At 50.1% G+C, this 26,852-nt stretch overlaps 2 protein-coding genes across 5 annotated transcripts; both read right to left on the reverse strand.

Annotated features, from left to right (window-relative positions):
* Positions 1–380: 380 nt before the first annotated feature.
* On the reverse strand, positions 381–10,183 carry WBP2NL (WBP2 N-terminal like). Its single transcript, XM_027680106.1, has 8 exons — positions 10,056–10,183; positions 6,958–7,066; positions 6,283–6,418; positions 4,668–4,760; positions 3,719–3,928; positions 3,193–3,321; positions 2,789–2,865; positions 381–1,915 (listed from the first exon to the last, which is right to left on the reverse strand). The coding sequence occupies exons 1-8, from the start codon at positions 10,112–10,114 to the stop codon at positions 1,868–1,870; spliced, it is 861 nt and encodes a 286-aa protein (XP_027535907.1). The 5' UTR covers positions 10,115–10,183; the 3' UTR covers positions 381–1,867.
* A 1,825-nt stretch (positions 10,184–12,008) lies between these two features.
* Positions 12,009–24,879, reverse strand: SEPT3 (septin 3). 4 transcript variants are annotated; one of them, XM_027680105.1, is made up of 10 exons: positions 24,831–24,879; positions 19,075–19,266; positions 18,697–18,825; positions 17,880–17,961; positions 17,364–17,501; positions 16,884–17,001; positions 16,351–16,446; positions 15,404–15,503; positions 14,867–14,918; positions 12,009–13,654 (listed from the first exon to the last, which is right to left on the reverse strand). In XM_027680105.1, exons 2-10 carry the CDS (start codon positions 19,235–19,237, stop codon positions 13,519–13,521), a joined length of 1,014 nt encoding a protein of 337 aa, XP_027535906.1. In that variant the 5' UTR covers positions 19,238–19,266; positions 24,831–24,879; the 3' UTR covers positions 12,009–13,518. The 4 variants fall into 4 exon arrangements, with proteins under 4 accessions (XP_027535906.1, XP_027535905.1, XP_027535904.1 ...); XM_027680104.1 differs by lacking the exon at positions 24,831–24,879 and adding an exon at positions 24,525–24,639; XM_027680103.1 differs by lacking the exon at positions 24,831–24,879 and adding an exon at positions 24,403–24,639 and having other exon boundaries at positions 15,404–15,500.
* Positions 24,880–26,852: the final 1,973 nt, after the last annotated feature.

Raw genomic sequence — 26,852 nt, forward strand, 5'->3', positions numbered from 1 at the left:
AGGCCTTTCCTCTGGCAGCAAATATACAGAGAAAAGGTGCAACAAATACAGCTGTAGTGAGTAGCACTGTGGTGACACAGCCCTGCTAAATGCAGTGTTGTGCCTGCCTGGAGGGCACACGTGCCAGTTCTGGATACCTGGGTGAGAGCAAAGGCACCGACCAGCCTTCCACCCTTCCCAGGCAGCAAGGGGTAAGCCCCACCTTTTCCCTCTCTCCAGTTACTTGATTTCAGATCCAGCTTAGGCATGTACCAGGGGGAGAGAAGGACTGGCTCAAGGCTGACCTGAGAAAACACCACCAACCGAACCCATTCCAGCCCTCTATGCAGTACACAAGAATTAAGGTCAACACAACATACACACAACAGCGAACAGGCAACTAAAGGTATCAACACTCCTGTATTAAAGTGCAATTCAAAAAGTTACAAACATTCATGGTTGATTTTTTTTTAAATACAGAGTTATCAGAATATCTCTAACTCAGACCTAAAAAGTGTTTATAGATAAGGAAATTTACTTCCCCCCTATGTGGAACTGCTTGAAGTTGTGCAAACCTGGCTTACAGGAGAGCCCTGGCACACAGGGAAGTAAGAGGCAAAACACTCCTTACCCCTCACTGTGAAGGTAGGGGGCTGTAGGATGGAGTACAGTCACCCCATAAGTAAAGGATCACAAGGGTCTCTACCAGACTAGAGACTCTCTTCAGAGCAGGTTTAATGGCACTATGTCCTAAGGAAAAAGGAAAGATTGTGGCTGGGCAGCCAGAGTTTCTGCAAGAGAGCTGAGCGATTGTAACACCCACCCCAGACAGCGGTTCCCAGCTGAGAGGACACTGCACTCCTAAGCAATCCAACTCTGGGATTACAGTGCCCACCTGCCCACGTTGCTCAGATGTGGGCCTAAAGGAAAAGATGAGGGCCAGTTTTCCCCTGTGGAGGTAGCACACAGTGCAAGCTTGCTCAGTAGAGGGAGCCAGGGCTGAGAGACCTGTCTGCTGACAAGGCTAGTGCCAGGTCATCTTCCTAAGTAACATATTTCGCTCCAAGGCAGGCAGCCTCCTGTGCAGCACCTGACTCCATTACACTTGAAGAACAGCTGCTTGACACAGGATCATTGCACAGATATGGGGCCTGCTTCTAGGACAGGGAAGGGAAGACTGATCCGAATGCCTGCCAGTCTATCAGCTCATTGGCCTGTGGCACACCTTTGTTTTTCTATTCAGTGGCTACAAAGGCAGGCTGGTTGGTGCCCATCCCCTTCCCTCTTGCGTGGCCAAATGCTTCAGCGTCTCTTAGAATGCACTTCCCAGGTCATCACCTCATGACTGTTAGTCCAGGACACGAATTGTACACTTCCAGCACAATACGAGATTTCTAGAGTCCCATCTCATGCTGAATTGTGCTAGAATTTAAAGAAATTTAACACCTTTCTGGGACACCCAAGAATCTATGCAAGGAACCTCATGGCTCTCTACACTTTTCCTCTTGGATGGTGCTTCAGAAGTAAAAAGTTTGGCACTCCAAGTTGTTTTACTCCAAGATCCCAGAGCCTTCACAGTTTAGTCCTAGATTAGTCATGTGATATACTGGTGGTTTAATAAGAAGTCTATCTCTCTCCTCAAGCCAATGGCAGAGCAAAAGGTTAGTGCTTTGACCCCATGAGATAAAGCAAATAAGCAGGAAAGTGCTGTTGTTCTGCCTTGTATTGCCACTGACTTAATGTTTACGGAGGGCAGGTGCTCAGTTGCCCAGCACTACATCTATTGTATAGAAACAGAGATCCAGAGATATGTTAACTCGAGGGCTACTAACAGCCAAGTTGTCTTCAGGGAGAGAGAGTGTGGGAGGCTGATTGTAATTTCCTTCTGTTAGTTGTTCTTCTTATCCTCGGGAGGTGTATAAGGAGGTGGCTGATCCTGGAAAGAGATACAGTAGAGTCAACAACCCCGCTTGTTTTATGACAAGCTCTTCCAGGCTTGGCTCACAAGAAATGACTGCTCTGCAATGAGCTACAGATAGAGCCAGGTGCTACGGTTTAAGCTGTCATTTCATCACACCATTCCTCTCTAGTGTCAGCTATGCTCCCTGATATACACTGTCTCTCACAATGTTTCTAGGGAAGGTCCCCTCAAAACCAGGTAACAAGTGGTCTGCTGTAAATGAACCATTTAATCTGCTTTAACCATCATCCTCCCTCCTCTTCCAGGGCTTTGTCCCTGTGAAGCTCATAGCTCTGACCCAGCAGATAGAAAGCTCCTGGGCTGAGGGCCAGCTTTGCTGCTCCATTAGCCTCCAGCCAGCCAGACCCACACAAGGCAGTGAAGGGCATTGGTGGACTGTCATGTACCAGGTGTAGGCTACAGCCAACCTACCGGCTCCACCAACAAAACAATAAGAGACCTTCTCATCTCCATACAGCCTAGAAAAAAATGAAAGAGAAACCCACGTGCTCTCATCCTTAAGTGACCTGTTTTTAACTCTCCCCACTTTCATGCCCAATGGATGCAGAGAGCTCTGCATGTTCTCTGTTCTCTGTTATGCCTTTAGGAATAAGACAGGTAACAAATGGCTGTTACTGACAAATCTTAAAGCCTTCCTCCTTTCCTGACTGAAAATTGAACAAGCCTTCCTCATGGGACCAACATCCATGCCTCCCTCCCAGAAAAATGCATACTTTCTGTGCATGTTCAACATAAAGGTATGAAAGCAAATTGCTATGAAAGCAAACCACTGTCTCTGCTACTGACAGAGGAGGGAGCAGCTACACACAGACCAGGCACAGTACTCACCATGGGCATGTACACGTTGTGTGGGTTGGCAGGATTGTAATATGCACTGGAAGCAGCTTCCATGGCCTTACTGCTTCCTGAAAAAAAAGGAAAGCCACCTTACATATCTTAGGCAGTGGTCCTAGAGCCTCCTCCCCAGCGATAGCTCTTCCAAGGAGGCAAAAAAGGCCCAAAGAGTTGACAGGAACTGCAGCAAGCTGGGTTAAAATTCAGAGCAGCTCAGGAAAGCTGTCTAGGGCTGACCTCAAGCTCCAGTCAGCTGCAGGGCTGAGCAGCTCCCCACAGATGACTGAGCTCCTGCAACAACAGGTTCCCCACCCCATACTGTGCCCACAACAGCCTCAGCCCAAGGCCCCACGCACCCTTTTGCAACCCAACCCTGGTCAGCCCCCAGTCCCATTTACCTGGCATCCCAGGGCTCACCCAGGATGGGGGAGCTGAGGGGGCTGAAGGTCCTGCAGGAGATGGCCCGGAGTAGGGCGGTGGGGGTGGCACATACGCAGGGTTCATGTTTGGAAGTGGCGGGTAAATACCTGAAAAAGACAACACCAGACTGACACTTTGGACTGTGGCAATGGGACAGAGGGGAAGAGAGCTCACAGGCTGGCAGCACATTAGCTCTGGAGAAGAGCAGTGCCCAGAGGGAAGCTATGCGGGCTTGGCAGGGATGCAGACAGCAGGGATTTTAAAATTTGCTAATGCCTGTCATGTCAGCAGTCAATAATTCTGACAAGCAGCAGCACAACTTACAAACCACATTTTCATATAGCTGGAACTATAGCAACCCATGGGTGTGATCAACAGCATGAGACAGATTTTTTCAAGGATAAGGATCCTTGATGGAGACAAAACTACAGTAACCCTCACTGTACCATTGTCATTTCTTTACAGCTAATATCAAACATAGTCATCATTACACAACTTCCAAACCTGGAGTCTGAGCATATGGATATCCCATGGGCTGTGGAGCAGGTCCATAGGCATTCATTGGAGGTGGTGCATAAGGATATGGTCCGTTTGGTGGTGGAGGGGCAGCATAGCCTCCTGGTACAGGTGAATAACCCCCGGGGGCAGGTGCATAACCTCCAGGAACAGGTGTATAGCCATAGCCGGGGTTCTGGAGAGGAACACCACTGGAAGCTAAGGAGCACATGTTTAGTAAGCCAGACATCTTCTCTTACAAATAAAGGCACAGAATAAAAGGTTTCCCTTCATCTAGATTCACTATATAGTCCTGGCATAGTAGTGTGCTTGAAAAGCATTAGTCACAGCTGCAAAAATATTACCTCATAGCTACCAGTCTCACCATAGAGCTCCCACTGCTTGAAGAAAAGACCATGCTAAAGCAAGCATCAGTAAAGTGTTTTTTCATTCTTTTTAAACCTTCCTTCTGAAAAAATGTACATTTTAAAATGTACGTTTCTTTAAAAAAAACTGTATCAGAAAAAAGGTACTTTTCCTCCCATTTGAAACTTTTAAAAAAGAAAGTATTTTTCTAAAAACTATTTTTCCCCTCTCCAAACGTGCACATTAACTTCCCCGATCTTACTGCACTATTACAGAACTGAGCTGAGGATGGGTAAGGGAATCAATTTTTCACCATTCAACTTTTTATTTCCAGGAGGAATAAGGTTCTGCAGAAAAAGGTGGTCCACCTCAGAAGCACAAACCCCAGAATATTTTGACTGCACGAAGCACTACGATGAACTAAAGAAAAAGGATTGGAAGGGAAAACAAAAGTTCCCCTGAAAAGAGAAAAAATACTTTGCTGTGGAAGAGGGTATTGGGTACCCCTCATTCTATGAAGTTCAGAAGGAGCACTATTTGCTTACTAGCTCAGCTGACCATGGGGGAACAACAGACTCTGAAAATCCCTTACCACTAGAAGCAGCTTTGAACATCAGCTGTCCAAACTCAATGGCTCCTCCACTGTTGAAAGTCAGTTTAAATGTCCCCTGCCCTTCCCAGCCACCTAGGAGAGAGAGAGAATTAGAACTGAAAAAGACTATTAACCTCCTCAGTAGCAGCCAAGACAGCAAAATTGTTAATACTCCAATTATTTTTTCTTTTTTATTTCAAAACTATTTTGCATCCTATTACCAGGTAGAGTCACAGCGCTGCTAGCAGATGTCCCCCAAAATAGTATCTCAACTTCCCTAAGTTATTTCTTCACCCTTTAAAAGTTATAGTCATGTAGAAGCAGCCTACTCTAGATACTAGGCTGTTTTGTTCTTTCCTGAAAGGTTTAATAGACCCTAATAATGAACACAGTGTAAAGACAGAATATTTATTTCACTGAGGATTTTAATTGAAAGCCCTCAGATGATGTTTTACTGCTGACCTCAGTGGACTACAGACCAGGATCTGTAACTCAAGCTAGGATTTAAATCAAATGTAATATTTTTAATCTCTTTGACATATAGAACCTCAGACAGGTTATTAAATGCTGAGGTATAATAATTTTTCAGAAAAAAAATTCAAGTAGGTGATGTATTGCAAGATAAGTAAGACTGCTTTGTTTTGCCAGGGCTTTTTGTTTTGTTTTTCCAGGGGGTTGCTTTGGTTTTTGGTGTTTTTAGAAAAAAAAAGGGGTCATTTAAGTAAAAGATGTCATTTAAATAAAAGATTTCATAAAATAAGATTTATCTTCCTTGTCTAACAATGAAGTTAGTAAAAAGAGAGATAGTCTCTTGGGGACAAAGTAGAAATAAAGTATAGAAATATAACAAAATAATCCATCACGGATAAAGTCATCCCTTTGGAGATTCACCTCTTTCAAAGCACTGTCTCAGTATGACTTCAGCCCAAGAAAGTGGGCTGATCCACATTCCCCAGACAAACCAATCACTTTAAAACCTTGTTATGAACAGAAAGCAAAAAGTATAAGCTCTCCAGATGCCATGAAAATGCACATAAACTAATTCCAGGGCTGGAGAGGGAAGAAATTTGAACCAGAAGCCTTGTTTTCAATCCCTGTTTATCGTTTGCAATTCCACATTTGGTCATGAATGCCAGTGTAAGTCTTAACACAGTTTCGCACTCAAATTGGGATCAAAGCTAAATCAATGATGGACAGCAGCTCCCCAGATGCTCAAGTTGGTAAGTGGCTGCTGATCTCCTGAAAACAAAAGTGGTTGCTAATTCTGTCTATCAATAGCATGACTTTGTCATTTACCCACACTTCCAGGTCAAAGACAGGAGAAAAACAAGCACAGGAGGAAACTGGGTAAACACGGTATCTACAGCAAGACAGAAGTTACACAATTAAACAAAAGTCATCCTGTGAAAGTCAGTTCCTAGTCTGGGGGCAGAAAGTAACACAATAGCAGTGCCTTAAAGTTCAGGAGACGGGAGGTATCTCAGTGTGGACACACGAGCTACACTGCCACAGCTACCCTGTGTTTCCTGTGCATGTAAGCCATCTGTCTGGTGTTCAGCAAAAAAGTTCTTGTGACACTTGGGAAGAGTTCAGTCTACAAAGCACGGGCACGTACCTCCTGCCTCGGCCTGAATCTGTCCTTTGATGTAATTGGCAGAGAAAACAGGCTGCTCAATTGAGCATCCTTTCACCAAATAAAATGGCATCATGAAAGACTGCATAGGATCCTTGCCCTTCGACACAAAGATCACCTGCAAGACAGGAGGGAGCGCTTCTGAATTACTTGAACTCAATATAGTGGATGATTGTGGAGTTCTAGTCATATCAGCATCCAAAATTAGGGTAACTTAAGTCCTAGTATGAATATGCATTGTGTTATTTCACAGCTTTAATACTGCAGAACCCCCATAGATCTGATGGTACATTGCTCACTTGCCTGAAGCATGTATGTTCCAAAATAATAAACCACTTAAAACACACACACACAGTTACATAGTTTTATTGTTCTGCTTTTGAAGGATAAGCTATGAGAGTTTTCAAAAAAAGTAATACTAAATGACACATTATATGAAATATATTCTCTAGACAGTGATTTCCAGGGAGGTGCCTTTGTAGGGAATTGGGATTTAACACAGGCATGCACTATCCTATCTCCACCTTCCCTTTTCCTACCTAGTGCTGTCAGTGGTTCCTTCCACAACAAAAATCACCTCTACCACCAGCTAGGTTTCTGGTCTAAAGTTCACAAGATCCCCTGAGAAAGAAACAGCCCTCGTGGCATCAGACTTACCCTGTAAGGGGTGAGATACAGCATCCCTTTCTTGGTGCCTTTGAAGACTTCAGGCTTGCCTGTCACGTCACTGAAGGAGAGCTCCACATCTTTACACTGTTTGAGAACACTACAGGAGAAAATCAGACAGATTGGAGAGAAAAACTCAGCAACAGCTCTGACACACACCCTCATCACACAGGGAGGGGAATAGCACACCAAAACTCTAAATATTATCCCAAAAGTTCTGCTGTGGGCCCTTGCCATTTTGACTTTGAACAGAGAGGGATGATTTACGTGGAGTGGAAGAATTCATCCTCTCACCTGTGACAAGCCCTGCTTCTCCTCCACAAAGGGAAGCTTTAAATAACAGTTTCTCTTTCTGTCTCAAAAACCTGAGAAATTCAGGCTGAGGAATTCTGCTCTGCACATAAAAAGCCTCAGCCCAAAGATCACGGAATAGAAAGGGTTGAGTTATCAAAAACCATCCCCTTGATGCCAAGGTGTGATCAGACAGCAATCCTCTCTCCGCAGTCCATGCTCAAATCCAGGCCACTGCACTGGAAAATAGCACTGCTGTAACACCGCACCCACTGTGCAAACTGAGGAATTGGCTTTACTAACACCCCCTCTGCTGACCCTGCTTCACATAACTTAAGTAAGTACTTGTAATAAACAGTACCACGCTAAGGAACAAAACAGTGAGCCAGTAATGTCAGCATTACGGATATTATTGTTGGATATCTATGGGAACATTAGCAGAGTTTGCTAATGACACAAAGCCAGATGAGAACTGTGAATGTTGCAGGGTTAGGGGTATGGAGGTGCCTGGAAAATTAAATATATTTTCAGAAAAAAAAATTAAAGAGTTATTTTGGAAAAGTATGTCACTGAATCTAGGGGGCAGATCCTAAACATACCGCACAGTAAGAAATTTGCAGAATAAACAAAAGAGCCTTGGGGGTGATAAACTTTCAGCGTGTTACAGTGGCAGAAGATGTCGAGGTGTTTTATGGTTCAAGAGCATGAAAAAACAAAATCACAAAATCCTAAACTAGCACAAGCCTGGAACAGGTTGCATCTGAAGTAATCCTTATTCTGATCAGCATATTGTAGAATTCAAATAAAGTCGTGAAACTGCACAATTATTTGGGGAAGGGAGGAGTCTGCAGGGCCACTATATAGGAGAACAACCAAAAGGCCTGTAGTTTCAGGTTGTTTGCTCTTCAGGGAAGAGAAGGACATTGTAGATGCATCTGAAAAATGCACCTACTTGAGAATGAAGACATTAAAAAGTCTAGCTTTAATGAGAAAAAAACAACCTCACCAAGAAATGCCACTGGGACATTACTTCATAATTGAGCTAGATGTAGATTCTCAGATTGGCTGTAACGGAAAGACTGATGAGGCAGAAGAGCTCTTCCCATTTCCAAAATGTAAGGGGGGAAATGTTTCTTCTAAGCTAAATAAAACCAGCTTCTTGACAGCTTTGATCCTACCAGAACATTTCCTCAGCCATGTCCCTTAGCAGCGTTTCACATCAGTCTGCCTCACTGGGAAGAATTTCTATGTAGTCATTGTCATGTTTACTCCTTCACAGCTACTCACACAAACAAATAACATGCAGCCACCACCACTGGGAGTAATTAGGCTGTTGAACTGGTTTGCACCTTCATGCCTGTCCAGGGCTGTCACTGGAGGGCTGCCCCCACCTGTGACTAAGCAGCACCTTGAAGAATGGCCTGAGATCACAAAATCACAGAGTGTTAAGGGTTGGAAGAGACCTTAAAGGTCACCTAGTCCCAACCCTCCTGCCATGGGCAGAGACGTCTCCCACTAGACCAGGTTGCTCAAGGCCTTATCCAATCTGGCTTTGAAAACTGCCAGGCTTGGGTCATTGACAACTTCCCTGGGCAACCTGTTCCAGTGTCTCATCACCCTCACAGTAAAAGAATTTCTTCCCAATGTTTAGCCTAAATTTCCCCTCTTTCAGTTTGAACTCATTACTCCTTGTCCTATCACTACAGTTCCTGATGAAGAGTCGCTCTCCAGCTTCCCTGTAGGCCCCTTCAGATAATGGAAGGCTGTTGCCAGGTCTCCACAAAACCTTCTCCAGGCTGAACAGCCCTGACTTTCTCAGCCTGTCTTCACAGGGGAGGTGCTCCATTCCTCTTATCAACTTTGTGGCCTCGTTTGGACTTGCTCCAACAGTTCCGTGTCCTTCTTATGTTGGGGACCCCACAGATGGATGCAGTACTCCACACAGGGTCACACCAGAGTGGAGCAGAAGGGTAGAATCACCTCCCTTGACCTGCTGGCCACACTGCTTTTGATGCAGCCCATGATTCAAAGGACAGAGAGATCTCCTTTAAACCAGCATGAGCTCTACATGTCAAAGGACTTCCTTGACTGAAGTATTGGGAGTCAGCTACAAACTCAACACTACCTGGAGCATACTTTTGGAGTGTATTTTTCCTATTGACTACCGGCTCCAAACCAACTCCTTTGATCTTTTACTTCGATCCTTTACTGGGCCTCCAGTTTCTAGATGTGTCTTGCCAGGATGCTGGGAGCACCCAACACAACCAAGCCAAAGCCCGAGCCCGTTAAGCCGGTCTGTCAGTCCCCACTTGGAGCGAGGGCAGGCATCGAGCACCTGGCTGTGCTTCCATGGAGAGGTGCTCCTCTACACAGAGAAGGAACAAGGGTTTCTTATTTCGAACTCAAGGGATCGAGACTCCTACCTTAAGTGGTCTCTGCCTCTCTGACGTCACTAACTGCATGATCTTAAAAAAAAACCCAATTCCTTGCGTTTTACAGCGATGGCAGCTCACTCTTCACGTACGACGCCCGCTGGAGCGGCACTAAGAACCGCCGAGCTCCTGCGGCGAATACGGGGCAGCTCTGCGGACCCCAGCCAGACCTGCTCCCCGCACTGCCCGCCCCAGCCCGCTCCCACCCTGCCAGGAGCCCTTTAACAACGCAGATCCCAGGCCGCGCCGGGCCTGTGCGGGCAGGCAGGGGACGGGGGCTGCGCCAGCAGGAGCCTCCCACCCTCGGCCCGGCCCGGCCCTGCTGTGAGGACAGGGGGCGAAGAGGACCCCCCGGCCCCACGGTACCTCTCGGCATTGGGGATGACGACACCACCCTCCTGCGAGTGGTTCCTGTTCAGCGCCATCTTCGCCCCGCCAGCCCCGCCCCTCACCCGGGGGCGGCTGTGACGTCACTCCCGGCTGCCCCGCCCCCACAACGCTATCCCGCTGGCCCCGCCCCCCGTGGCGCGGCGGACGCGTGACGGGCGCGAGACGGAATAAGGCGGGCAGATGAGGCGGATGAGGCGGTGCCGGGCTGGTTTAATGGCTGGGCTGGTTTAATGGCCGCCGGGAGGGCGGTGGCACTGCCAGCGCTTGGCCCTGCGCACCGCGGCCGCCCCGCGACGGGCCGTACGTAACGAGTCGCGGGCAGTGATGCCTGCGCGCAGCCCTGCTCGCTCTGCTCGCTCGCTTTGCTCAGCGTAACCGCGCCTGTCCGCCGCCGTCTTGGCCTCAGTGGAAGTTGTCCAGGATTTGCCGTGTGCTTGGCAAAGTTTTTCCGGCGAACGGCGTGTGTGGTGGAGAGTGTGAGTCTCTGAACGCGCCGAGTTGGCACCTGTGGTATAAGGTTTCGACTCTATCCCTCCGTGATATTGTTCAGGGGATATCTCGGGGGAACAGCTGGCTTGCCGGTGTCATCCTGGAACTCAGCTGGTGGCGCACGATTCAGGCTTTTCCAGCTTATCCATCGACAGAGACTTCTTCCCCACAGTATCTCCCGTTGTCGTGCAATGTGGGATTTTTTTTTTTTGAATTTGCCATTTGTAGACTTCCTGGTAGATACACAGTTGTCAGTAGGATATTGGCATGAGCAGATGGCAGTGAGGAATACCTGAGCTTGCATTTGCCAGCGAGTTTTTACGGATCCTTTAGAAGTAGTCCATGATCTAACCAGAAATTACAGAGCAGAGCATAAAAACCACCTTATTACAAACAAATAAAAATTCCGAAACCTACAGGGCGAAACACACTGCCTTTTCCTTGCAATCTACATTACAGGAAAATATCTCTCTTCTGTTGTGTGGGTCTGCTTTGCTTGCTTTAAGCAGGGCAGCATTGTCTCTCTGCCATGATTCTTGTTTGGGCCCAAAAGTCTTAGAAATTACCACAGTGCAGCCCAGGGCGATGAACACAGAACATGGCTTCGTGCTTCAGTGCTGTGAAGAAACAGAGCCCTGGTGTCTTTGATGAGGATGTCTTTGATGGCCTTGGGCTGAGGGTGGCTCGTCGTGTGGCAGGATGGGGAGCAGCGTGGCAGGATGGTTTCTGCAGGGTCCATGGTACGGCTGCTGGCACTGGTGACAAGGCTCTTGTTTCTTGCAGGCCTGAGGAGGCCTGGTGCAGGGGGAAGGGGGGTGCATGGCTATGTGCACACACTGCATACAGGAACACCGGGAGCTGTGAACGTGGGTGGTGAAAGCACTACGGGGAGCCAGTATGGCCCTCGCATCCTAGTGGTGCCGAGCATGGCTGATTTGCATGGACAAGTGAGAGTGAGAGTGAAGAGACCTTTGCTTTGCAGTGACAGCACCAGAGAAAGCCACAAGATGGATATATGCTCTTAGACAGGTTTGCTAAGGCTTGGAGCACCCTGTTTCCAGCACTGGCCCCTGTACCTCTCTGTCAAGCAGCCTTGGGCTTGACTTGAGTCCTCCTCCGCTGCTCATTTGCTGTTCCCTCTTCCTCTGTCCCTCGTCAGGCATTCCAGCCTCCATCCCAAACCAACTGCACTCCCCCTTACTCACAGTGCTGCCATCCCACACCATGGCATTCTGCCCGTGCATTTTAAGTGCAGCTGGCAGTTCTCCTGGAGGGGACAACCCCTGCCAGCCATGTGACATGCAGAGACAGGCAGACACTGCCAAACTCAGGACATCTCTGATCTTCTCCCCCCTCTCCCTTCTGCCCCAGACAGACCCAACTTTCCACCTCACTCAGGGACATCCAGAAAACAGCTGACACCAGCTAGACACAGGCATGTAGTCTTCAGTAAAGCTGTGCCTTTTTCTACTCTGGGGAAGGTAAAATGATAGCTCCTCAACAGGGCACAAAAGCACATTATTAAGAAGATGTGAGAGCTTGGGAGAGGGAGGAAACAGCCTGGAGAAGAGGAATATTCAAGTTCTTGGAAAAATGAAGGAGAGACAGAAAGAGTAAAGAGCAGAGAAAATGAGATAGGGAAAGAAAGGAGGGAAGAAAGCTATGGAGGGCTAAAAGGGAATGAGAATAAAAGCACAGGAGTTGAGGAAGACACAGGACAGTAGGAGGACAGAGGAACAGCCCTGAGACTGCTGCAATAACAAGTGCAGCCATATCAATGAGGAGGAGGTATCTCTTGCATCTCCACCATCAGTGAAGACCCAGGGACACACCCTGACCCAGTGCTTCTCAATCCATAGCTCTTTGCACTCCTCTCAAGATCCTCAAGGCCCTGTGCCGAGTGGAGCTGTCCCTGTGGGAGCTCCCAGCAGGGATCCCCTGTGGCACTGTCTTTCCTGCACTCCCACAGCAGAGGGGCCATGTTGGGGAAAGGTCAGAGTAAGGTTGCCTGGGGTGTGCTCACTGCTGGTGGAGAGACCACTGCAATGGGGGATTGCAGCAATGGGATGGGGTGACCCCAGGAGGTGAGGTGACCCCAGGTGACAGCTTGGTCTGATCTGCACAGAGTCAAATGCCTGTGACACAAGCATGGCTTTTGACTTTAGCACTGGGCAGGGCAAATGCACCCTCTGCAGCGGGCACATGTTCTTTTCCTCTGGGTTTTGCTTCTTTTGGAAAATACATATATTTTCCCCAAATACTTTGATGCTTCTCAAATAGATGCTACAGCCCAAGAACTAATTTGTCTCCTCCCACCAGTCACTTGCTCTGAACCATAAAACGTGTCAGTCTTCTCTTACCTATCCACTTCCAAGGTGCCATTTCCCCTTGGGAAGCCACAGCAAGAAATGGGGATAAAATGCCAGACCACCATGCCCTCAAAGCAATCAACTGCCTTTACACCCTTGGAAGATCCAAGAGAAATCTCTGCTGACGTCTCTTGAAAATGCTGCATGCACTGACTTCACCATCTCTCCTGGAGTCTCTCCTTGCCATGTCTCCAAGTGATAAAAACAGGACCACAACATGCCCCACACCTCCCACCTCCAATATCCATGCGCCCAGAAATCCTCCCCCCCCAACCCTATTTGCCCCAGGCAAGACACACAGCTGAGACACAGAAAAGAGAGAAGGGAAGATGACGGACAGTCCACTGTGCAAAAAACAAACTGAGAATGAGGACACTCTGGGAAGGGTGGGGGAGATGCCCTTGGTCCCTCTCTGGCACACGGGTGGGCACATGCACGCCTGCACACACTCACACTTGCATCCTCTCATGCCCACGGAGGATGTGCCACATGCTTCAGAGACAGGCCCATGGCAGAGTCAAGGATAGCAGGGGTGGGATGTCATATTCGGAGACACCGGGTGACAGCGGGGGGAGGATCATTCACAGGTTACTTTCGTGGTTTTCCTCTGTCTCGACAGTCATGGGGGGCAGCCCTCCATTGTCATTCAGCCGTTTGGCCCTATAGGTCTCGTAGTGGATGTTGTGGGTCACTTCTTTTAGGTCCTGAAGGTGGGTCCTGCAGGGGACAAAGTGAGGTGGGAAACAGGGTATGATAACCAATATCAGCACAGTCAGTATTAATTTTCTGATGATAATTTTATTCCCTGAGATAAATGGAAGATTTTTTCAGTCAGTCTTGCTAATGATCATACCCCTCTTTCTGCATGGTTGGCACGGGTGCCATCATACATAACCGAGAGCTGGAGCATCAACATTCAAGGACACACATGCAGGATGCAGGATACAGGCTGAATTTCCTGGCTGTGCTTGCCAGTCCCCTGCCCCTCTCACACCCGTGCCACCAGGGCAGCTACTGGCCATCCTGGTGTGTCAGAGCAGACAGGAACTCATTGGAAGCAGTGGTGAGACAAGGAAGCATCAGGAGGGTGTATCAAGTCCATTGCAGACCATAACCTGCAGAACACTGCTGTGAGCATCATCTCTAACCTCCATAGAAAGCCTGTGGGCTTGGATTGCTATGTGCTTTGTGATGATCTTTTGGGTAGGCTGTTTTTACTGGAAGACTTGGGGAATGCATCTCTGCTGCTGAAGGTATCACAGAACAAAAAGAGGGCAGTAGAGTGATGTCAAAGCATTGTACCTGGCCAAGTGTCTCGATACCACCATGCCACAGGCCTCTGGATTTGAACTGTGTTTCTTTTATTTTCTTATTTTTTATGTCGTTTTAAAACCTTATTTTATTTATAGGGAATAGAGGTGACCCTGGATCTGCAGCTCTCCTACAGAATCTGGGGCAGATATCACTTATGCTGAGGCAACTTCAGGAAACAGAGTAGAAATGAGACAGGATAATGAAAGCTGAATGAAATATGGAGCTTTTCATTTCCAGTTCATATGTTCCAGCACATCCTTCAACCTGGAAGGACACGTGGCCTACAAGGGGGTAGTGACCTCTTGATCACTGACCTGTTTCCAGCAACAAATAGAAGGTTTTACAACCTTAATGGGATATAGGGGATGTGGTAGTACTCTGTTTTTCTCCAGGTGTCCAGCCCATACGTAAAAACTAGCACCTACTTGACATAGCGGTCATGTCTCTAAGAGAGGCACTAGAGTATCTACCCCTTAACTCAATCCAACTCTACTCCACATAAGCTTCCACTACCTGAAATGTACTCTATTCTCCTTTCCATAGGGGCTATTTCACTCTGAGTGGATCTCAGGAAGACTCATGGGTAATCAAGAGCAAACTAGATCATGGCCTTACCTGATGACAAAATCTCGAAGTAGAGCAAATTCACAGTGAGAGAGGTTTTCCACTGAAAAGAAAGCAAGCAGTTGCGTTACATTTGATTTTTTTTCAACAACCCCTTTGTGGTTACAGAGCACGGGAAATTCACTGCCATGGGGCAGGTTCCAGGTGGGTAGAACCTGCATGGACAAACAGTCGTCTGAACACCACACTGTCGGGCATTGAGGAGACATGCTAAGGGATGCTGAGCAGTCACACATGAATTTTGTGACTGTGAATATTTGAAAACCAAGGCAACCTCAGGAGCTTAGTTTCACACACTGTGGTGTTCAGAGCGGCTCCAGCTCCTGCCATGTGGTGGTAGTGGCATTGCATTGACCATGGCAGTTTCCTTCTAGCACAGCTATTTGAGAATTCTCCTCCTGTTTTGTTTCAAAAAGTTTATCACAAATGGGATGGGAAGGTATCCATGGGACATGTTATCTGGACTGTTGTCTGTTACTGTGACCTGCAGACATACTTTCAGCTCCCAGAAGCAAGTGGTTTTTTTACCTTCAATGATTCCCCAAGGTGTTTTCCTGCCCAGGACTCTTTTGCCATTCACTTGGTACTCCTTGTCGCTGCCCACTACTGCAAAGGGCATGCTTTCCTGCTGGGGAGAGACACGTGGAAAGACCTATTGAACCCATTCCATAGAGCAGCACCACCACTGTTCTCCATCCACCTTTCCTCCTCTCAGCTCAACAAACATAAGGCCTTCTCCAAGGCAAGAGATTCTCCTGAGCAAAACTTTACTGGCTGTCCTCTTCACCCGTTAGTGCTATCCCTAGCATTTTGGACCCTTGCTTTCCAGGTGTCCTTGCACCACCCCAAGCCTAGGGGGTAGCTTGCAGCAGTGCTAAGGGTTCTGGAGCAGGAGGCAGAGCTTTTCTGCATCCATCACCAGCATTTGTGAAGAGGGAGATGACCAGAGAAGAAGTACCTTGGTATTACCAGGGGAGGGTCTGTCAGACCAGGGCTGCTCATACGGATAGTTTGAGGTGAGTATTTCTCACCAAGTTTGAGTTCTTCACAAGAGAAAAAGGAGAGGACTCAAAATAATCCTCCCCGATAAGACATAGGAAAATTCAACAAGTTTAATGGCTGAAATGGCTGTACCAAGGAAGGCCAGAAATGGAGTAGGGATGCAGCTTTACTGGGAAGTGGGACACTAGGTGAGGCTATTGGGGACCCAGATATCTCTAAGCACAGGGAGAAACTGTCTGTTTCCAGAGCACGGGGTACAGGAGACCCTACTATCCATAAGGTTGTGCAGATGTTCATAGATTTACATGGCTTTATGGATATCCCTGGGCCTGGGAAGAGACTGCAGTTACCACAGAAATGGAGATTAAAAAGCAGTTTATTTACTACGTGTGAGGGCAATGGTGCTGAGTGCAGAACAAAATGTGCTGCCCTCCTCATTCCCCCTTCCCCTCCCACAATAAAATGTTTCATACCCTGATTTTGTCGTTCTCTGTTTTATCCTCCAAGTCCTCATCAAATTCTTTCTGGGGATAAAACTCGATCCCATTTACTTCAAGTTCTTTGCGCACCTAAGCAGAGAGACATTTTGGAGCATAAAGCAGCACAAACCTGAAGGGAAGGCAGTTGGGATGGCCAGGCAAACACATCTGGGACGTCCTTCCAGTGGGCAGGGGCTGGAGGGGTTGTCCCAAGGAAGTGCACAGCAAAGTGAGGACACATGTCAGCAATGATGAGTCTTTCTTCCCGACCCCAGTTACATGTCTGGCTCTCCAGTTCCCGTAACAGAATGTATCAGAAGATGTCACAGGAATACACACATTTCTTCCTTCTCTAAAGATGCCCTCAGAGCTATAAACAGCTGCATCTTTAGGACTTACCCACCCACCCAATGCTGGACTCTGCATGCACTGGGGACTGCACTGCAATCCCAGGAAGGATACAACTCATTTCTCCCACCTCCAAGCCAGGACAGGGAAGGATCCCGTACAGGAGAGGAGATACTCACTCTTTGTTTGAATTCAGTCTTTTCCTCCAAGGTCATGGTGTCAGCCTTGGCAATAACCGGGATGATGTTCACTACCTTGCTGAGGTGTTTCATGAACTCCAGGTCCAAAGGCCGCAAGCTGCAGCCCAAGAGGGAACAACATGGAAGGGGTCACTTTACTCTCCTTGCCTTTCATCCTAGTGACTCTCTCAGCATCAGGGCATCAGTGAACCCTCCCTTGTACATACTCTGCTTGCTGCCACCATGCTCTTATCTCCTTCTTCCCATCCATCTTGCCCTCTCCCAAAAAACACAGTGGCATTTCTCCTGCTCTTGTTATCCTAGACCCTTTCAAGCCCCACAGCACCTGAAGTTAAGCTAAACAGTGGCCAGCTCTGCTGGCAGGATCCCAGATCCATGTCTGAAATGGAGCAGTGTAGGGTATATATCTGACACAGAGACACCAAGGGCTTGAGGAAGAATGAGGGACTGTGTACATACGAGTGGCCTGTAGGGGAGATGAAGTAGAGGCAGCAGTGCACTCGCGTGTCTGGAATTCGTTTCTTCCTTGCAATGTTCACCTCCTCTTTCAAAAATTTTTCGTATTGCTCATTGATGTATTTCTCAATAGGCTCCCAGCTGTTAAAGTGGGAGAGAGAGATGAATAGACAGGTACAAATCTCTTCATGTTCCTGCCTACAGTGTTCCCAGCTCTGACAGCAGCAAAGCAGGCTCAGGCATAAAAAGTATCCACCTCAAAGCATCTTGCTATTAGCAGAGATGTTTAAGAGTTTCTGTAGCTGGGCACAGAAATAAGCATTCACCATGTAAAGGGTACATACCCCCAAGCATGCACACAGACCCATGGTGTTCACAATCTCATGACTCCACTACCAGCCCCCTGAGTGCAATAGGATCCCAGATACTTTCCAGGGCCCAGTAGATGAGACTCACTTCATACACTATCTTAATTCCAGACCTTCCTGAGACACAAGGCCTTGACCCTGTAAAACTCACCAGTTCTCATTGTTGATCTGGTCCCCAAATCCTGGTGTGTCAATAACTGTAAGCTTCATTTTGACACCACCTTCTTCAATGACTGGGGGAGAAATTGCAAACAGTCATATCCCTCCCTGGAGACCTGTTTTGTCATGAAACATGATTCTGTGTCCTACAAGGGAACAAGAGGGCTCTGGCCTCATCCCTGCCCAGCAAGTATGACCAGACAAGGCTGGGTCGTGCCTGAACAGTTATGACCCCCACTTCTATGTCTAACCCCGAATTTTGGTAACATCTACACCAAAGCCACCTTACAACACTCTGACACAGGAAAACGGATTTGTGCTCAGTTTGTGGCCCAAAGGTAGTACCTACCTTACTTACACAAATTCTCCTCCCCTCTAATGCATCATCCTGAATCTGAGGTGATGCTTGTTACCCTGTACCACTGTAGGAGCTGTACCGATGCTTTGCCATGAGGAGATGTGCTCTACTGGGCTTGGGATGGGACCCATGAATGCAACTTGTGTAGATTATTAAGTGTCTGCAGGTGGGAATGTCTTACAGCAAGGCTTAATCGACACATGCAGACTAATGTCTTATCAGAAGAAAAATCTATGACTATTTTTCTACCCCTCACTTCAGGCTCTGGCATTAGTGGCACTGCTGTTTAAGAAAAGCCTTGTCTGGCTCTGAGGCCATCTAAAACTGTCCTTTAGCTTTCCATGGAGAAAGGGCTGCCTAATATCAAATACCTATTTGCGTAGACTACTGGGACCCTCTCCAAGACTGCACTGAAGCATCAGTATTGCTTCCACACCAGCCTGGCTCTTACCATGCCCAATGGCTTTGATCTCCACCGTCTTGGGGATCTTCTCCTCACGGTTCCAGCCTGAAGATTTGCGGCTCACCTGGGATTTGAAGAGGGTGTTCACCAGCGTTGATTTTCCCAGTCCACTCTGACCTAAAGATAGCAGAGAGGAAGCTTATGACATTTGTCACAGGCTGGTGATGACAGCAGGCCCAGGGGATGGAGCCAGGCTGGCAGGGGAAGGGGCTGTAGGTGTCTCCTTGCCTTGTGCAGGCTCTCCTTTCCCTCAGAGCAAATGCTCTCTGCTCCCTCGTGCCCTCCCTGCAGGGCTCGCTCTCCCACCTGGCCTCAGAGGACAGTCCCTGGCCATGGTTCCCAGTTCCTCAGCTGGTCCCTGCCTACCTACAACCATGATGTTGAAGTCGAAACCTGTCTTCATGGTTTTCTTGCGCATCTGCTCAATGATGGTGTCAATACCGATGTAGCCCAGTAAGCTGGCGTTGATGCCCATGGGTTTCATCGGTACAACTGGTTTTTGTCGTGGCTCTGGGACCAGCTCAGACATGGCTGCTTCGTTTTTGTTCTCCACTGGTCCTGCATGGGAAGAAAGATTGAAAAATCGTCAGTGAGGTGTAAAACAACCTCCCTTCTGACCTGTCACAGGGGCTGAGGGCAACTTTGAGCAATTTCAAGGCCTACTGAGGATGACTGAATGGCAAGATTTTAGGGGTAAGGCTCTTCATGGAGGAACATCTACTTATATGCATGACTCCAGATGAGGAGGTGAAGCGGGCTTCATTGAGCATGCATTGATGGCTACTTCCACACATTGATGGCTACTTCCAAACAGCAGGAACAGACCCAGTGAGCCTGGCTGGGTCTGCTAATCAGATGCCCAAAGCTCTGTATGTGTCTCCTCATTTTTGTCTCTCAGTTCTCCACAGGATCACCAGTGTTTTGCCACTCCAAGTTTACCATGAAATTTGCTATAGAAGAGACTTTCAAGAACTATTGTGTGTCAAGTCTTGGCATTGAAACAGAGTTTGGGATGTACTGTAAGCTTGGCCCTTGCCAGGGGCAGCTGCGTTACTGGCCATGCTGGTGCTGTGCAGGCTGAGTTCCTCAGAGGAGCGCAGTGGTGGAAGTGAAAGCATGGCCATAATTTCAATGCTTGCCTCCCACCCACAAACCAGTGGTTTTTGTCATGCTCAAGAAACTAATCATCATAATCAAATAAATGATTATCTGCATCTTTCCTTCCTCACCTCTCCCTGCTCACTTCTTCCATGTAAAACGAACAGGCAAAAAGAAAGGCCCTGAGGGCGTTCTAGCCTCCCTGACTCTTTTTCGGGTGATGGCACACATTGCTTAGGGCAGGCCTTGCCCATTTATCTCCATCTCTTGTCTCATTAGTGAGCAGCTCCATGCCACTGGGAGGAAGCCAGAGGTTGGGAGAGGACTGGGTATTGAAGAAAAGCTGTAATTGCTGAGGAAGGGAGGCGTGAGGGATGAATCTAGAAAGGAAGATGAAGGGGATGGGAATCAAATACCTTGCATATACAGCCCAGCTGCAAACTAGAGCCTCTCCCACTCTAATTACTTGACTCCCCCACACTTTGTCTCATTAAATGGTTATTTTTCCAGGACAGAGACTGCACGTGTTTTTGCTTGGTAAGTACTCTGTTTGTTTAGGATGCCACTTCAGTTCAAGTATCTCACACTAAATTATTCCTTTCCATCATTTTGGCAGAGTTTTTTTCTCCTTTCAGCAGAATCCACTGGCTGCAGAGAAGGACATGAGCAGTCGGGCAGGTGACTGCCATTTGGTGGGTGACACATGCCCCTCTTGGTGAGGAAAATGACTCAGAAGATCATCAGGCTCTGAACACTGATGGCACCAATCCACAGTCCCTGTGACAGCTCAGCCAGGCCAGGCAGAGGCAGGTTGGGGAGAGGTCAGAGAGATTTTGTTCAAGGACGGGTTAAGCTGCAGCAGGCTTCATGGCTAGCTGGGGACCCTGCCTGGCATTCCCACATCAGAGCTTCTGTGCAGACACAGGGCTGCTCTACATGGTGAAGATTTTACATTTTATATAAGCTGTAATATCCCACTATCATGTGCTAAGGAAAGACCTTGTCAGGGAGAAGGGTGCCTCCAGCTCCTTCTACACTGCTTGGGAAGTCTTTGATATTAAACTGGGAGAAGGGATCTTTCCTCTGTGTGAGAGGATGGTAGCACAGCCACTCCTGCACAGCACTGTGGGTAACATCTGAAGGCCCTTGTACCAGCTCTGTTCCACCTTGCCCATACACAAAAGGTCAGCAGGAGGATGGCCCCCCTCCTGCTCTTCCCCACTGAGCAAGGGCACCCTGAGCTATCATCATCCTCTCCTGAAGCAGTGAGCAGCACCCTGGGGGGACCAGAGCATAAGATGGATCATTGGCTTGAACCAGGCTGGCAATTTGGAGCACCTCACACTGCCGGGCAGCTGCTGGAGGAGGCAGCCTGCCGAGATGAGTCCTTCTCAGCTGCAATCCTCTCTTACACCCATCACAACTAGTCTGTGCCTTTCTTGCTGATGAAGCACCCCCTGAGGCTCCTGTTGTCTTTTTCCAGCTTTATCAAAGCTGGTGCCAGCCAGGAAAGCCCAGATTTTTCGTACAGCACAGGGGGCCAGGCCAGCCAGCTCTCCTGCACATTGCCCTTCACTCATTCTCTCCCAGGCTGCCTCACACCACCTGTATCATGGTCCAATGGCTGTGCCATGTCCCTCATCCTGCTGCAGCATCTGCCAGCACACACCCCATACAGCCCTGCTGGGTTCTCACCTATCCCAAAGAGTGGGAGAAGAGAGAGACAGGTAATGATGAGAGCATGTGAGACAAGGGGCTGTGGCCCCAGTGAGGCACTTGGCTACTGCAGTAAGTGGGGCCAAATAAACCCTGGAGAGGTACAGGAACAGGTTGAGGTGAGAAGAAAGTCCAGCTGACCAGCTGCATGGGACGGGTGAGGACCTGGTCCATATGGGCTGCGACCCCTTTGCTGCCTGGTTAGTAGCTTGTCCTCAGGGAATCTGTTGCCCTCTCCTTTATTCCTTCCACCCTCATTCTTGCACAGGAAGGATGAGGAAGGAGGGAAGTTGCTGGCAGCCTCAAGGCTCACTAAGAGGTTCATAACTCATCCCTCAATCTCACCAAAGGAAGCTTTGCCCAGAGCCAGCAGATGTTGCTGACTGCTGTGGACATCACGATATGTGGCCATCCCTTTGCAGCTGGAGCCAGATCTTTCAGTCAGGTTCCTGAGCAGCTATAGAAAACCCTGAGATGAGGAGAAAAGAGCTTCAGAAGTCTCCTTAAATATATTTCTTGTATTTTATATCTGGACATCCAAGGTGTTGGGGTAAGCAACCTCCCTTTATCCCCTCAGTCACTTGCCTTCCTCTCTGTGTGGGGTGCCTTCCCATTCAGCCTCAGGCAGGGAAGCCCCCATTTTGCAGACATTACCTAGGGGTTCAGCTTTCTGCACATGATTTTCCACCTCTTGATTCCCACAGATGAATCCAAGGAGCCAGCTGAGGAACAACCTGCTAGGGAGGTCAGGGTGTGCAAAACAGGGACCAGAGCCATAAGAGGCACCCTGAGACAAGAAACGTGCCTTCCTGCTCTCCTGGGAGTGGCTGTTTTATATGCATTAAAGCTAATACTGCTAGGAAGCCTCCTGAGCGCTCTGAGTGGCTGCTCAAGGGGTGGCATCATGCGTCCTGGGCACATGCCATAGCCCTTCCAGCTGTTCCCTGTAATGAATGCATGATAGGGCACTACAGCCAGTACAGCTGACAATGAACAGAGGGGTAGCCAAGGTTAACCACTTACATCCGCTGCTCGCAGGGCCCCTTTTTTCTTTGCTGCTTTGTTCTACGTGCTAACAGAAGCTCATTTTAGAGGGTCGTTGCTGGCAATACCCCTGCTGCCCAGATCTCATAGGGGGTAGCCTGGGCTGGGCTGGACTGTTGGGGAATATTATCTGGCTCACAGGAGATGCTCCACTCGGCTCTGGAGCAAAGAGAGGTGCAGTGCAGCATTTGGGGCCAGGACAGGGAGGACCAGAAGCACACCAATTGCCCAGAGAGGTCCCCACAGTCCCAGCTAGCTCCTTCTTCTGACACCCATGATCCACCCCAAAACCTCTCCCTGGAAGGCCAGCATACGTGGCCGGCAGCAGACACCACTACTGCAGCTCACCCTTCATGTCTACCTCTGAGGTTCTCAGCAGCTGTCTGGGGACAGAGGTGGCCCTACAGGTCCCTTAGGGGCTCAGGTAGTGGAGACTAACATCTATTATGTTCTGATAACCCAGATACAGTCACATCCCCTCCCCCTGCCTTTCCATCCTTTGTCTGAGTGGCAAGAGGGAGAGAGGGCTGCAAACAGTGCTCACCACAAACCAGCTTCCAGCAAAGAAAAGCTATTTAACCCCACGTAACACATGGATGGCCTCACAGCAGCTCTCCTCCCATGCAGCACAAGGTTGTCTCGCTCCAGCTGGAAGCGATGATCCACACACTCATCTCACCCTAGCCCCTTCCACCCATGTGGCTCTGGACCCACAGTTCCACTGCCTGCAGGCACGGAACAGGGAGGAGGGACAGGTTCAGAACCTGAAGTCTTCTGGCAGGAGCAGGCCCTCAACTGGTGATGATGCCAGGTCCCTACAAAGCAAAGCAAGCAGCTGTTTCAGTAGCACAGCTTCCCTGGAGCTGGCAGGGATCAGGACCTGCTCCTTGCTTCAGATTTGCAGAGGTTCTGGACTGAGCATCTCTCCACCTTTCCCCTTCAGTTTCCATTATGACCCCAGGGCACTTCTTTCAGCTGTGCAGGGCAGTGGCTGAGCCGTGATGGCCGGATGCACTGCCTGACCTCCAAATACAGAACAGAGTCATTCTTCTTACCAGATCTTTTTGCCTGGCTTGAAGATCAATCCTCTGGGCTGCCACAACCTTCCCGGCAGCAACCTTCCTTCCCCTCAGCACTCTGCAAAGGGCTTGGGTAGGAGCCCGGCTGCAGTGAAATCTAGGGCAGTGCGTGCCGAAGCCTCTCTGGAGATGCAGAAGCTGGAGGGGAAGGGACTGGGCACATCCCCAGCCCAGCCGCCGCAGCCCCAGCCCCAACGAGCAGCCCTCGGTGCCGCTCTCCAGCCCTGCAATCCTTACCCCATGGCCCAGCTCACACCTGGGTGGCACAGGCGAAAGGATGCTGAGCACCCCTGGACCAGGGTACCCACACCACCGCAGCTGCCTCTCCCCCTGTCCTCATGCCTGCCGGCTCCTGCGCAGATGCCCAGGGAGCAGCACAGAACACCCCCGCTGCCCCCGCAGCGACTGCCTGTCACTGGCAAGGGACAAGCCAGGAGCCGAGCAGCTTGTGGGCTTTCCCCAGCCTTGGACCAACTGGGATTATCTGTTTCTTTCAGAGCAGTGCCTGGCGCCAGCTACTCCCCATCAGCACCACAACCAGCCCTGCTCCTTCTTCATACGAGACTGCTGCCACCAAAAGGAAAAAGACAGAGGAATGTCAAAGCCGGGACCGATTTCCCCTGCTACCCTTCGGGGCTATCCCTCCCCCGTGCCCAGAGCTGGGAAACGAGGGGGCACGGCGTAGGATGCCTGCACAAAAAGCCCCAGCGGCATCCCTCTGGCGCTGCCCAGCCCTGCCAAGCCCGGAGCATCCTACCTTTGAACATGAAGCTTCCTTTGTCTCCGAATCCTCTCGCAAGGGGGTGGGTCTCCCCCCACTTTTCTAGCCTGATGCTGATGAAGTAGTACGGTGGGCTACAAGGCTCTGCTTGCTTTTACCTTTCTCTTTCTTCCCCGTGTCCTGTTCTCCCCCACTCTCCTTCCCTTCCTTCTCCAGTGGCTATTTCAGCAGAGCGGGGATGCTGGTGCTGCTCCTGCTGCCATCGTCATGTGACCTGAATATTAAACATCTCCGCAAAATCTCCCCCCCGCGCACCCTCCCCCGGCTCCATCCCAGGCCCCCCGAATACATCCCAGGCCCCTGCCATGCTCCCTGCCTTGGGGAGGAGCATGGCCGCGGGGTTCGAGGGGCCACTGCCGATGGACCCCCCATATGTCCCAGAGGGCCCCCCTTTGCACACCTACCCCACACAGGCCTCTTCTTGCCCCTTTCCCTCCCAATTGCTCAGCGTTTGCAGCATCTCTGCTTGTTTAGGGAGGGGCATATTTAACCCTTCACAGCTTAGCTCCGGCAGGACTGAGAAAGGACACACTTTGTCCCTAGGTAGTTTTTGGGTTCAGGGGATTGCAAGGTCTCCTTTTGCTTTCCTGAAGGGAGGAAATTGGGAATGTTTTGGTTCATCAAATGTGATTTGCCCTTCAGCTCTGCTTGTGGAGGTGTGAGAAACCTTTTCTACTCCGGCACTGTGATTCCTGGCTGCCAGCCCACGGCGCAGAGGCAGAGCCGGTGCTGGCCCCTCTGTGCATGTGTGTGTACATGCATGTGTGCATGCGGGCATGCATGTGTGTGCCTGCAGGCGGGGAGCAGGGAGAGGTCATCCCCCTTGGGCCACGTTGGGGGACACAGGTCACATCCCCATGTGCCCTGGCAGGCATATGTGCCTGGCGATGCCCACCTGCCCAGTGGACGTGCCTGTGCTTGGAGAGCTGTGCAGATGCCTCTGACTGCTTGCACCTTTGGATGGGAATGCCCTTTCCCCCCCTGCATTTCCTTCTCCTACATTTGTGAGCCCTGGCCCCACCAGGCACCATGGACCCGCCATGCTGTGCTAGGGCACCAACATCTGGGAATGCTCCGACCCTCCACTCAGTGGGATGACAGCAGCACCCTTTCAGGGCTCTACCCATGTGTCCCTCCACCATGAGGCAGCTCCCTGGGTGGAGGCCAGGCTGTTGGATGCCTGGCAGACTCGGCAAGGGTTTGGAGGGCCTATTTTTGCAGCAATCTGGGGCAAAAAGGAAACTGCACCTGCTGCAGATTATTGGAACTTTTAGAACATTTAGAAACCACCACCAGCATTTACCCAGGCTAGGCTGAGCCATTGACAGGCTGGCTGCCTCCAGACAGATGGACAGACAGACAGGAATCTTGGCACTCACATGTCCTGACATGGCGACCACAGCTGCCTGTTTCCCTGCTGGGTGCCAGGCTCACAAACTCACGGGGATTCTCCTCCCACCTGTTGTTGCCCACCCATACTGCCACTGTGGGTCAAGGGGAAATCGCTCCCAGGGGAGGAAGCTCCCATCCTCCCCCACATCATCCCACCTCTCCTAAGGGTCCTGCCCACGCTGGGCTCCATGCCAAGGGGCCCCTTGGTGCCTCCCTCCCCCATGCCCAGCCCATCCCGTCAGCAGAGACCCACCGGAGCATGGTGAGGCACAGGACACCCCCATCTTCACCACCAGGGTGGCTTCGGCCCCTCCAGAGTTGCCACGTCGCTGGGGCCACTCAGCTGCCGTGGGCCGGAGGCGAGGGGCGATGGGGGTGACAGGGGCAAGGCCCCGCAGCCGCTCCCATGGGGGCCCCCCACCACCCCCACCAGCCCGGCGCAAGGTGACGGAGAGGCAGCTCCGCTTCGTGGAGGCAGTGGCACCAAGGGGGCTGTCCCGCTGCCATGGGGAACCCAGGATGCGGCTGGGGCTGGTGGGGCTGCCTGGGGCGGGCAGGCAGCTGCGATGAAGTGTGATGTCCTCCTCCATGGTGGTCAGCAGCAGGCTGCAAGCAGAGGTGTGAGAACGGGAAGCTGGTAGTGCCAGACCGGGCTGGGGGCCCCAGGCCTTCCCCGCTGTCAGAGATGTGGTGTCTCGGGGTGCAGACCTCCCTGGAGCTGCCATCATCCTCGTGCTTGAGCCCCCACCTCCAGCCCTGTCCAGCCAGCCAGCCAGCCCGCCTCCAGCTGCGACAATGGGGCCCTTGTGGCCTGCATGGCACACTCCCACGCTGGGTGCTGTGGCTGCTCCTGCCCCATCCCAGCACCTTCCTGACCTCTGCCACCAACAGCCCCACACTCTGGGCAGCCTCGCACCATGACCCCCTGCCCTGGTCCCATGGGGGGAGGTGAACTAGCAGTGCATACCTGCCATGTCAGCCCTGTGCTTCCTGCTCCCAAGGACAGCAGGTACGATTTTAAAAAAAATTAATTA

The sequence above is a fragment of the Neopelma chrysocephalum genome, unplaced genomic scaffold (assembly GCF_003984885.1).
Source record: "Neopelma chrysocephalum unplaced genomic scaffold, ASM398488v2 Primary Assembly neopelma1_59, whole genome shotgun sequence".
In the NCBI taxonomy this organism is placed as follows: domain Eukaryota; kingdom Metazoa; phylum Chordata; class Aves; order Passeriformes; family Pipridae; genus Neopelma; species Neopelma chrysocephalum.